We start from the raw sequence: 12,938 nt of genomic DNA on the forward strand, positions 1-12,938 counted from the left end.
GCAGCAGGGTGACGGGACCTGCAGGGTCACGGGTGCTCGCTACTGACACAGGCGCCTCTTTCTCCTCTGATGTCCCCACTTGCAGACGGAGACAAGGAGCTGCACTGTGCTCGTTGCCTAACTGCATTCTAATCTAATTTAGGTCTGATGTCCTGCATTTGAAGCCTTTTTTAGTCGTCGGCATAATGGAAGGGATTCGAATATTTTGTTACAGACTGAACAGAAGGGACAGCTGCGGTGTTAGAGCTGCAATGCGTCGTGGGTAGCAGGTAGACGCAGGGCGGCACCGACACAGGGCAACAGTTCTAGCAGTTTCATACTCGGGTGGCACACCCTTCCAGTCAGGAGTTAGCTATGGTGTGTTGTGGTGTGTTTTTATGGAGGAGCGACAACAGTGACTCTGCAAAGCCACACAGGATGAAGCCACTTGAGCTTGGGCTGGGTTTTCCTGAGCGGCCCAGGCCGCATAAGCATGAGTGTTTCCCCTTCTCCCCTGACGAGTCGCAGCTCGTTTCAGCACTGCCTCTGAGCCTGTGCGCTGACAGGCAGTACCCGTGATTCACAGAGCCCGGCTGTGGGCACTCCTACCCCCTGCGTGCAACAAGACCAAACTCAAGTCAATCCTTTCCACTCCATTTGACTTCAAAACCAGCGATGGTTTGTTTTGGCTGTTACCTAGCAGCAGAAAAAAATCGACGTCTTTGAAGGCGGTCTTAGGAGCAGAGAGTGTCAGGCTCACGTTCTGCTCTAAAGCGCTTTCTGACTTAGACATCTTTGATCATGCAAAGCCCTGGACTGCTGGGAGCTGAACGGCCTGCAGAGCTGAGGTTAATGTCACCCGCAACACAGGTGTCGCTGTCTGAGTCCGGCAGGGTGGCCACGGTGTCGCCCGAGGGGGCAGAGTTTCCTCTTGGTGGACCCCTGGGTCCTGCACTGTCCTGAGAGCAGACTGTGTGGGTGCATAGCACCCTCTGCACTGCGGGGGGGTTGTATTGTGAGTTGAGATTAGAGAGCATCTGTTCCAGGAATCAGCACATAAAAAAATAATAAGCCTGCAAAATAAAGGGGCGCCAGCTGTTTTAGTGCCGAGCTGGCGGGGTGTCTGACTGAGTTGAGGTGTGGCTGAGAAGATGCAGTTACACCGGTGGGCTCTGAGCCAGCTCTCAAGCAAAAAGTAATTTGGCAAAGACAGAATGTTTGAGGTATTGATGTTTCTGAAGCGCTCGACAGCTTCAGTAGCCGAAACATGTGCTTCAGCCTGTCATCGGTCTTTGTGGAGAGCAGAGGAGCAGGTCCTGCAGGAGTTAGAGGAAACTGTCATGGCACCCAGTACTCTCCCGTCGGTGCATCTCACTCTCCCTACTTTGGAAAGAAACATCATTGAAAACGTCACTGTTTGCCTCATGCCTGTCTTTTCTTAATTTGACTGCAGCCTTTCTTTGTTTTTAATGATGTTGAAATTGGACTGAATTTTTGTCCCAGATATATCTAGTTTTAGTTAGTACACAGGTTGTAAACAGATGAATTAGATGAGAGTCATGTCAGTGGTAAGGCTGGACTGGCCTGGACTGGGACCCTGGGTTTCTTCTGTGGCTGGTGGATGGGCTTGAGTCTCTCTGAGTTACACCGATACTCGAGGCCTTTACAGAACGTTTCAGAACATGTAGAAAAGATCCCAGAATGCTCAACACAAATGAGACTGATCACAAGGGCAGCGTCAGTGGTGCCTCCTGGCCCACAATTTACCGCAAACACATGGCTCCCTTGACCTTTATTAAGGGCTCTTTTGAATCAGGGGTTCCTGGCAGGTGATTAGTGCCTGGCAGGTGATTAGTGCCTGCAAGGGCACAGAAAACGCAAAACACTGGAGGGGCACCCTCGCCACGCCGCACCCCAGAAGAGCACCCCCAGGTCTCGACTCGCTTTCCTGATCGATCTCTGCTGAAACCTTCGCCTCTGCCTTCTCACGAATCGGCAACAAAGCAGCCGCCTGGGAACGGGGGTATCATTCTGACAGCCCCAGTGATTCATGCCGATAGCAAACAAAGGCAGAGGAGGGTTTGTGGAGGCTGCAGACAAAGCAGAGGAAGTTGGGATCGTGTTGTGTGTGTGGGCGCCTGCATTAGAGCCTTTCAGACACACCCACTCGCCGCAGCTCTGCTCCCTCCCCGAGGGGGCTGTCTCACCGCCCCCGTACCTGGGGCTCCTCCCTTAGGAGACGAACGCAGAGAGCCGTACGGGGGAGAGGTGGCCAGGTTGGCGGCTTTTCACTGCGTGACTGGTGTTGCTGCGTGTCCTTCTGCGGGCTCACAGGTGTAGCCGAGCTAGTTCGGACACGGTGACGTCATCGCCCTCCCCGCGCGTAGCAGGGACCTCAGCCGCCTGGGCCGAGGGAGGTCTCCTTTAGCTCACTCGGCTTGTTCCCTGTTGCGTTACGCCGGAGACCCGGGTTCGCGCCCAGGTGTTGCAGGACAAACCAGCAGGGCGGAACCACAACAGTCACACAGGCATGAGGCTGGCACCTCTCGGCCCACGCTGCCAGACTCTGCGGCCAGCGACCCCTTCTCCCCACACGAGAGGGGCAGGGCGCAGAGTGACGCCAGCCAGAAAACTCAAGCAAGTTTCCTGCAGAATTTCACTGGGACAACGGAACGTGACCCGGGAAATCAGCTGGAAATGCAGAACCCACCTCAGTGCACAGAGGTGCAAAGTCAGGTGGGAGTGTGATTGGGGGTGCAGTCCCAGGGTGGGCCGAGTCACAGGGGTGGGATTGGGTTGTGCTGGTGTCAGGCTCCCTGCGTCTTTGAGGGAGTCTCCGAGGAGGTGAGGCAAATTCCCTGACGAGGTTAATTAGGCTGGACGAGGGTGAGCTGGTGGGCAGACAGTACGGTTTGCCTGGCCTGAGTGTATTCGCAGGGCTCGTCCAGCCCTCTAGTTCTCCTCTCGGCCTCCCCCCTGAGCCAGTGCCTCCTGCTCTGTAGACAGACGCTACGCTGGAGACGAGACCACTCAGTCTGGGCCACACAGACAGCAGCTGGAAACACGTTCAGGCATTTTTCCTTTTTTATGGTAACAAGTGATCTTCTGGCTTCAGAGCCAGTTCTGTGAGTAATTACCCAACCCGAGCGTGTGCTTCTGGCTGGCCTGCAAGCCACACGCTACCCAGGATCACAGGAGGAGGGAGGAGGGAGCCAGGGGGCACGTTTTATCACACTGTTTGATTGTTTTGCTTTTGTGGTTTTTGGAAAGTGAGCTAAACAATTCAGCTCTAAGGAGAAGCTGATTCTTGTTGGAGCAGGGCTCGTTGGGAGAGGGGGATGCTGGGATTGTTTTGTAGTGTCTCATGTAGTGGGCAGCACCGGGTAATCGGTACTGGAGCCTCAGCTGGCTGTCTGAATGACCCCAGAGTCCGGCGAGCTGCCCAGGTCAGTGCTGTGCTTACAGAGCACAGTGTTTTATCACACACACACACACACTGCTGTCATGTAAACATGACCCCCCAGACTTCACCTGTCTGGCTTGAGGGATCACTATCTCTCAGTTCAGACCTCCCACAGCCTCTCTGCTCAGGAGGAGAAAGACGCCACAAATTCTGAGCCATTCCAGTGGATTCTCCTTTATATCACATTACCAGGCTCTGCCTCTGTCCATCTGGCGCCTGTGCTGTGATGAAGGGTCTTTGAGGATGAGGAGGAGGAGGTGGGCAGAGCTCCTGGCCTGCGAGAGGCGGCGTGGAAAGCCAAGCTCTTAACTCTCGGAGCTGTGGAAATCTGCTGGATTTGATTTTTCATTCTGTGCATCTTTCTGTTCGCTTTTCTTTTGTTCTTTGTGCAGTGTGAAGGTTATTTGTGCTCTGGGCATTTGCAGACTGCAGTCCGCTGAGCGAAATTCAGGAGTTGTGTGACATTAAATGGCCACTGTGTTGCTGTGTCTAGGGGCTCCGGTTTGTTACTATGACTCAGGGATGTCCCTGTGTCTCGAGTTCCAAATGCTTACTGCAGTACATTTGCACTGTTGTCTACAGTCACACTGTGTACACTTATCTCATGCACCTTGCTCTGTTGTCGACTCCCACAGTGTGTTCTGGGCTGTGCCTGTGCCCTGTTTGCCCCGTTATACTGTTAATTCTCTAGCCAGTACACCGTTGCCGGATCTCGTCATCAAAGAGATTTAAACTGGAACCTGAAGAGCCCACCTGCAGACTGTGGGTCAGAACGCAGGGCAGGACAGGTCTCCGCTCCTCCTGGCTGGGCCCAGGAGTGGGGCTCCTCAGCTGGGCTGTGGGTGATCTGAGAGCAGGCTGATTGCTCTAATCCCCACCTCAGGGCTGTCTCTGCTCCTGGCCATCCTCTGTAACGCAACCATTAACATTAACATTATTAGCCATCATTAACCACTGCTAACTCCTTCATGAATGCCTTGATCCAGGCTTGTGTCCTCAAGCTTACCCCCCTGGGGGCTTACAAGGCCCAGCGTTTGTCTCCTTTCTCTACTGTATCAGATAAAATCCCAGGACTGAGATGCATCAGCCCCCCAGTAATTAGAGGTTAAGTCTCTTGTTAGCTGAGACTTTGCTGTGCACTTCTCAGTTTAAAGCCTACCCTGCCGACAGATAACATCACTGTTAAGTCAGGCTGCTTCCTCATGTTGTTCTTGATTTCACATGAGAAAATTTGACTTTTACAACTCAGCTTTTCTTTTTTAAACACATGTATGGCTGAATATCAGCATTACTTTCTTTATATCTTCACCCAGTTGGACCAGCAAAATAAGTCTCACTCTATCCCAGGCTGAAGAAAACACTCAACAAGGCTTTTGCCTTCTAGAATTCCTCTGGTTGCACAAGAGGCTTTACAGGGTGTCTGTAATTATAGGGCTGAGTGTTTTTGTCCTAATCCCATGGAGGCTGGGTCTTGTTTCTGGGACTCTGGCTCTTCCCTTTGCCAACCAGCTGAACTCCAAAGTGCCTGGTTCTGCCCATCTGCAGCTGTGTGTGTGCTGCAGAACTGCACCTATGTGTGAGAAGCAAAGCTCGGGTCACGTAGTATCTGCCTGCAATAACAATTAATTAACTATTAAAAATAGTCAAGTAGACAGTAACCAAATTTAAAACCATCATTATAAGTTTCTGTAAATCACAATTAACAAGGTCACAAGAGAAATATTTGCTGCCATTCCTAAGGAACAGTGCTTATCTGGAGGTTTGCATCCACACATTCTCCGTGTTACTACACCAGCATGGCTGGTCTCCGTGGCAACCGCATCCGGTCACTAGGTGACGGGAGCAGGGAGCAAGCAAGGATAGCAATCCCCAAGCCTGGGCTCTCCCGGGAAGCATTCTCTCAGCCCTGGGCTCCGTTACCACGGTGAGCGAGATCGATGCTGAAAGACGCTTGCTTGCACTTTGCTGAATAAAACATGCTTTCTAAAAGAGGGTCAATGGAGACTAATAATCGAGCTGGTATGACTACTACTGCCGCCAGACATGTTATTTAGACATGGATCTGTGCACACTGAGATTACGCAGGGTAACAGACATTAGCATCTTTTTTTCTGACATGATCATTAAGTGTCACAGGCACTGATGCCTAATTAAAGATGACTGGAGGGGGACAGCTGTACCCCTCCTGCTGCACCACCACTGGTGTTTGAGGAGTCTGATGTGCTCATGCTGTCAGCTGGGTTCTGTTTTTGGGGTCTCTTGCATGTGGGGGTGGAAAGACAGGGGCAGCAGGTTACTTGTTGTTCACACACTGCTTGGTTTCGATGTTCATTTGTGGAAAGTGTAGTGAAACGTGAGCCCCGGGGTGCTGACGATGCTCTGGGGGTCCAGCCCAGGCCCCAGGCTGTCGTCTCACACTCTCTCTCTCTTCTGCCCAGGGGAGCAGTGCCAGATGTCGTCCCGCTCGGGCCGCTGCGTCCCGGGGGTGTGCAAGAACGGGGGCACTTGCGTCAACCTCCTGGTGGGGGGCTTCAAGTGTGACTGCCCCCCCGGGGGCTACGAGAAGCCCTTCTGCGAGATGACGACGCGCGGGTTCCCCCCCCAGTCCTTCGTCACCTTCAAGGGCCTGCGGCAGCGTTTCCACTTCACCCTCTCCCTCACGTGAGTGTCGCCTCCGTCGGCGCGGGGGGCCAAATTGGGGGGTCCTGTGGCTCGGAGGGGGGACCCCTCTGTTCCTGTGCTGTTCCTGTCTGTGGCAGTGTCTAGCATGCAGAAGCTCGGCGTTCTTGACATGTTGTCCTGCCCTGTCCCCCCTAAAGCACCCTGGATTTAGGGGGTACAGAAGGCAAGGGGCTGGACCTTGGGGGTCTTGCAGAGGTCAGTTTGGCAGGACTCCCTTGCACAGTGTCCGGGAACACGGGTGTCATGGGAACAGGAATTCTGCTGACCAGCCTCAGTGCTGACCCTACAGCAATGATTAACTAGGCAGGGGGCCTCTCGGACTGTGAGGCCAGTCAGTTCACACACACCACCACTAATCTCTCCTCTCTTCCAGGGACACTAGATAATGATCAACCCTCTTTTCGTGCTGAAGCTGTAAAATTGTGCAGAGAAAAGTTGGACCTGTTTTTACACCTGTGTTTTTGAGATCTCCCCTCCCAGAACCAGCAGCCCCTAAAGACAGCAGCCGGTTAATTTTTGTGAACTTTAAGAATACAGGCGCTCCTGGGGTTAAGATATTTGCAAGCACAATTAAAATGTAACCTTAGTTAAATTCACCGTGACCAGCCGGTCGGATCAGATGTCCATGAACAAGAGGCGGCCCCTGCAGTGGGCGGTAAGGGGGGATATCGGCAATCGGGCCCTGACAGGGCTCTGGCCTGTGTCTCCCAGCGAGCCCTCTGGTGCCCCCAGTCCTGTGTGTGTCTCCCCAAGTCCCCTGGCCATGCTGCTGGCGAGCTCTGGGGGGCCTGCTGTGTCCCCTGTGCGCTCCTGCGGAGCAGCTCTCTGCACGTGAAGCTGCAGGTGTTCAGTTACACGTCTGTGCGTCTCTGTAACGTGAGAGCAGTGGAATCCCGGAGCCGCTGTGAGCGGCTGCTCTGTTGTTCCCTCAGCACGGGATTACTGGGCAGCGCTGTCCCGGGAACACCCCCGTCTACAGGCCCGGGACAGGAGCCAGCTCAGTGTTGGCTGCTCTGTGTGTCTGTTTGCAGTGCGTCTGCGTCTGCGTCTGCTCGCTCAGCGCAGCCAGTTCACTGAAGGGCCAGGGCTGCAGACGGGTTGGGGTTCAAGCAGTGTGCTGCACAGGTCGTCTGTGTCTGTATCCGGGCCCAGGGTGAGAGGTGCCACCAGTGCTCAGTCTTAATCAGGCAGGAAAATAGCTGTCCTGTGTAGTGTATAGAACAAACATCAAAATACCTTCTAGAAAGCCCAAGTTCCTGAAACTTGAGCTCGGTGGGGTGATCAGGTTTCTCTTTTGTTTTGCTCCTGAGCTTTTTAATGCCTGGGAAACGCGAGACCTTCCAACCCCCCCAGATTCAGTCACCTGCTGTGATATTGGGCCGCTCCCCTAAATACCCCACAGCCACCAGCAAGTCTCGGCAAAATAGACGAGCAAAAGAGCTTGTAGAAGCCGCACAGGTGATAGACTGGTACTTTCCCTGGTGAGGTAGTTTGTTGTTTCTCTGATCTCGCCTCTCTCCTGCGCTCTGCGTGCACGTGCACAGCAGGACGAGGAAGACGAGGAATGGCCGAAGGCAGTGTGTCACGCTGGTAGGAGCAGGGTCACACACAGTGCAGAGGGTCCACTTCAAGGCCGGGCTGCAGGCTTGCAGTAACGTCAGGAAGAGCCGCTCCTCCGGTCACCCATGATGCACTGTGGAACTGGCCGCATGTCGGAGGGCAGTCGGCTCTCGCAGGCAGGCAGGAATGTCCACCAGCGAGCAGTGCTGCCTGTGACTCAGGTCCCTCTGAGTGCGCGGACAGGCGGAGAGCAGCGTGGGTTCAGGCACGGAGAGCGCAGGGAGGTGGCGGAGGGGGAGAGCATGCCCAGCCGGAAAAGGGAAAATGAAGGGAGGAGAGGGGGAGGTGGGTGGGCTGGAGCAGCACGCGGCTCTAGGTCAGTGGGCAGTGACAGCTGGAGACGGCAGACAGGCTGATCTGACTGCCCCCCAGGCAGAGTGAAGGTGAAAGCTCAGGGACAGGTTAATGTCAGTGTGGTAGTGACAGATGGATTATCTCCAGGCACTGCAGCCTCATGTTTTGTGTGTTTTGTCTTCTTGTTATAGTGTATAACAAGCCGCTAGCTAACAAGGATCACAGAGATGTTATCTATCCATTCAAATCCTGTTTTTATTTTTGCTGGACTTACATGTCAGGTAGCGCAGCTTGTCTGTCTCCCCTCTTAGGGCAGAACCCTGCAATGTCTGAAACCCGAATCAGTTGACAGGAAGTCATTGATACTTGCACTCAAATTCGAGACAGGGCCATCGGGCCAGCGAGAGCCATGCTGAGCCCATGTGGCGGGGAGCCAAAGCCCAGCAGATAATGCTTCAGAACTGAAGGACACGAGATTTGTCCCCCGGCACCATTGTCTCAGCAGTGTCCCTCTGTCCTCTGTCGCGCAGGTTTGCCACCAAGGAGCGGAACGGCCTGCTGCTGTACAACGGGCGCTTCAACGAGAGGCACGATTTCATCGCCCTGGAGATCGTCAACGAGCAGATCCAGCTCACCTTCTCTGCAGGTGCTCTTGAGTTTGGAGGAAAGGGCTCTAAATGGCATCGCATGCGAACATGCGAACTGGCAGTTTCTCCCGATCGCGGGGCCCCCGAATCTCCACGGCGGCACACGAGCTGTTGGCGTGTGAGGGCCACAGCTGGAGGGGATGCTGGGTAGAGGTCACTCAGGGGTCAGGGCTGTGGGCACTGTTCCCCCCCCCCCCCCAGAAACCTTTTGTTATTGTAACTCCTGTCATTCCCTTTGGAGAACGGCGTCAGCCAAAACATAAAACAGTCAGCGCATCGATACATTGGATGAAGCTGCTGTGAGGAGGCCACTTGTTTTGTTATAAGCTTTGCCAAGACCAAAAGATCTTGAGAAAATGGAAGAAATCCAGGCGAGGTTACAGGGCCTATGGGAGAGGCTGGAGTCTCAGATGAAGGTCAGCACTGTGTCTTCTCAGGCAGCTCTGCCTCGTTCCTCGAAGCCAGTTTGAACTCGCCCTCCGAGCCTGAAAGCCCTCTGCAGGTGTAGTTAGTTTAACCTGTTCAGTGAGGTGAGGTTCAACAGCCTGTGTTGCTCCTGCATTGCGAGGGGGTGCTAGTGGAGAGGTCGGCTGATTGTCCTTTCTCTGCCAGGAGAGACGAAGACGCTGGTGTCGCCCTTCATCCCGGGCGGCGTGAGCGACGGCCAGTGGCATGTGGTCCAGCTGCAGTACTACAACAAGGTCAGTGGGGCGGCGCTCTGCATGGGGCTGCAGGACAGCTGGACACGGTGATTTCTGCATTCAGATCAACTGATACCATGGGAAGAAAAGCATGTGTTTTCAGTTTTTGATTGTTTTTTTCAGTTTTCCAGCTCTTCTTCTGTGTTAATGTCATGGGTTGACGAGTGTTAAATCAGTCCCACTCTGGGCCCAGGCTTAGAGGAGACAAGTGTAGCAATGAATCTGCGCTTTTCCCAAGTCTCGGCTTATTCCCAGGAGTCCTGGGGCAAGAGGCAGGAGCTGGTAGACTGGGGGTGTGCCAGGTGAAGACTCACGCAGGCTCTTGATCAGGAGAGATCCCGTGATGTCTGCCTCTGCTGCAGGTGTCTGGACACGGGAACGAGAGCGGGTTACTCAGCCTGGGCCCCAGGGCCTCATGCAGAGAAGCCAGGGAATCAGCTTCCACAGCAGGCCATGATCTCGAGCTGCTTGTTAAGAGATCACTTCATTGGCCATATACAGTTTTTTGTATTGGGAATTTGTCTCTTCGCATCCCCCAACTTGCTCTCCATGAGACACACAGACAGGGAGAGAAGCTTGGGGTCAGAGCGCAGGGTCAGCCATTTATACTGCGCCCCTGGAACGGTTGGGGTTAAAGGCCTTGCTCAGGGGCCCAACGAAGTAGGATACAAACCGGCAAACTTCCAGCCACAGAGCCACCACACCGCTTGAAGTTCTGAAGTCCGGCGCGTCCCGGCAGTCCGATTCGCTCAGTCAAGGACAGGAATAAACCCGGTTTGGACGCACTGAAGATGTTCTTTTATCCCTGCTCCCTTTTCTGTCCGGTCAGTGTTTAGGATTCAGTCTGAAAACACCTTTTGTTACTGTTGCTTATTGAGCCTTTTGTTTCACTTTTCCATTCAAATTGGAAAAAGAAATGGGGAGCAGGCTGTGCCCCTCTCGCTCCACCCCGCCCCCCCAGCTCCGCTGACTTGTAAACAGGATGTGACATTTCAGCCGATCGCCGTTTCCTAGCAGCTGCACCGGGGGGGGGCAAGATGGACATTTTTTATTGGTCAGGCGTGATCCCTGAATTCTGTCCCCCAAGTCAGTGTTAGGGTACTAATGAGCAGAGCCCTGGCTGGAGCGATGGTCTGGGCGGGCTAGCCTGTGGGGCTGGACTGAATGGGAGAAGGGGGCACAAAGGGAGTCCCAGGGGTCTCTCTGTGGCTTTGAGAGGGTGGGGGCCAGGGTTTGACTGAAGGGGGAGGTGTGAGCAGAACTGCAGCATTGTAATGAGTCTGTCCCAGTGGCACCCCTCTCTCTGGGCACCAGCGCCAGGCCAGGATGGGAAAACTGGTTTCCATGGTTTTCGGGCCATAAAAAAAACATTTTTTTTAGTTCTTTTTCTTCTCTGATCATGACGGTGACAGTCAAGCTTTTTTATTAAAGCACTCCGCTGTTTGCCAGCTCTCTCTTTAGAAATAAACTGCCTCTCTAAGGGAGCCTTTTCATTTAATCCTGAGCAAATATGTAATCTTCAGTCAGCCCTGACAGGCCTGCAGCCCAGCCCCCCCGAAGGAAGGCAGAAGGACAAGACTGATGTTTGAGTTGGAAAGCTGCTGAAAGAGCTTGAAGAGACTGGCTCTCGGAAAGGCACAGACAGCAGCTTCCTCCTCGCCTGTGGCTGCTGGCCGGGCGCCTGGCTCAGCAGTCCGGGGCTGTGTGTGCACACCGGTCATTAGCAATTCTGTTTAAACAATCCCTGCTGCTGGATCAAACGTTCGCACTTCCCCAGATTCCTCAGAGCCGAGGAGCAGTGCTCCGAGGTAGGGGGGTCAGGGATGGGGGCGCCAGTGGGTCTCGGCCACAGCCAGGCTGCGTTTGAGCCCTGAAGGGTTAGAATCCTGATCCGAACCTGGGAGCTGAGAGGCGCTGGCAGTGACTTGGGCTGTCTGTGCTGAGGGTGCTGCTTGTTGGTGAAAAGGATGGGCTTGATCAGGAGCAGTGAATGTCCTTCCTCCTGCCCCCAGACAATAACGGTTTCTCCTTTGTTGTGCAGCAGCCCTGACTCCCTGCTGAGAGGGGGGCCGGCCAGTGAGCTGATGATGTAGCACAGAAAGGAATTCCTTTGTGTGTGCGGGGAGTGAGGGTTTGTCTTTCTGGGGGTCTGTCCCAGAGCAGGAGAGTGCTGCTATGCCCCTGAGAGTCCTTTTCAAAAGTGAAAGCGTAGAGTCCTTGCGGGCAGGCTTGAGTGCTTTCGAGCGCATGTTAGGTTGGCCTCTCTTCAGCAGCCCCTCTGTGTTTCTCCAGCTCTGCCATGATTTCAGTGTAGGTAATTGGCAAAGCACAGAGTGCACTGTCCAAACACCTCCTGTGTTCAAGTCAGTCTCTGAGAGTGCCTGACGGGAAATATTCAGGGACATATATCTGCAGGTCTCGTTGCCGAGGCTCGGCAGGGTGTTGATACCCCAATGCAGGACGGTGCCGAATTGCACGGGTCCTGCAGCAGACAGCGCCACCATCTGGTACTGCAAGTCTCCTGCAGTTTCAGTGTTTAATGCCCATCGGCCTGTGTCCCCAGGGAGCCGAGATCCACCTGCAATCCATAGAGAAGGAGCAGCAGGTCAGGAGAGTGGGATAATTATCAGAGAAAGGTGTGGGGGCTCTGGGCTCATGTCTGCTAGGGTGTGGGCTCAGATCCCCAGTGGGTCTGACCCAGAACAGTACACAATGGGTGAAATATAAGTCTCTTTCTACAGAAGTGTCAGCTGCATAAATTAATCACATATCAGGAGGCCGCAATCATGGAAGGGTGAAAGCTTTCGTTCTCTTCCCTCTTGTTCCTTCCACCTTGGTCCCTCGATGGAGATGCTCTGTCTGCGTCCTGAGAGGCCCTTCCCTCAGCTGGGTGCCTCCCTCCCTCCCTTTGTGAGATCGCCATGACATCATGCCTTGTCTTTCTCTGCCCCCCTAGCCGGTCCTGGGCAAATCTGGGATCCCCCAGGGCCCCTCCGACCAGAAGGTTGCCGTGGTGACAGTGGACGACTGTGACACCTCCGTGGCCCTGAGATTCGGTCATGTGATTGGAAACTACACCTGCTCTGCGCAGGGCAGTCAGTCGGGATCCAAGAAGTAAGAAGGCCGTGGTATGGGGGGTGCACTCTGGGCAGGCTGGGTGATGGAGGAGCAGAAGCACGACATGGAGCTACTTACTGCGGGGGGCTGAGCTCCTATTGTGTGTTAATAGTTCTGTGTCATTTGCCTCAAATGCTGACATCACACAGCTGCACCACGTAGGATCAGGGCGTCATGGCCAGAGCGCCCGTGCTTTGGAATGTGTGCTCACGTGGCTCCTCGTCTCCTGTCAGGTCCCTGGACCTCACGGGCCCCCTGCTCCTCGGGGGGGTGCCCAACCTGCCGGAGGACTTCCCGGTGCAGAACCGCGAGTTCATTGGCTGCATGAAGAACCTGCAGATCGACAGCCGGCACGTGGACATGGCCGACTTCATCGCCAACAACGGCACTGTGCCAGGTACCGCCCCCTGCCCGCGCGGGCGTCGCAGTAGTTTG

The 12,938-nt window shown here is 54.4% G+C and overlaps 1 protein-coding gene across 3 annotated transcripts in view; it reads left to right on the plus strand.

The window, feature by feature from the left end:
* celsr2 (cadherin, EGF LAG seven-pass G-type receptor 2) overlaps positions 1 to 12,938 on the plus strand; it is a 57,884-nt gene that overhangs the window by 26,505 nt on the left and 18,441 nt on the right. For all 3 annotated transcript variants that reach the window (XM_069190447.1, XM_069190445.1, XM_069190446.1), the window contains exons 3-7: positions 5,881 to 6,103; positions 8,569 to 8,684; positions 9,298 to 9,386; positions 12,343 to 12,500; positions 12,737 to 12,900. In XM_069190447.1, the coding sequence (XP_069046548.1) occupies positions 5,881 to 6,103; positions 8,569 to 8,684; positions 9,298 to 9,386; positions 12,343 to 12,500; positions 12,737 to 12,900 (750 nt within the window). The remainder of the gene's footprint in view (positions 1 to 5,880; positions 6,104 to 8,568; positions 8,685 to 9,297; positions 9,387 to 12,342; positions 12,501 to 12,736; positions 12,901 to 12,938) is intronic.

The sequence above is a fragment of the Lepisosteus oculatus genome, chromosome 5 (assembly GCF_040954835.1).
Source record: "Lepisosteus oculatus isolate fLepOcu1 chromosome 5, fLepOcu1.hap2, whole genome shotgun sequence".
NCBI lineage: Eukaryota > Metazoa > Chordata > Actinopteri > Semionotiformes > Lepisosteidae > Lepisosteus > Lepisosteus oculatus.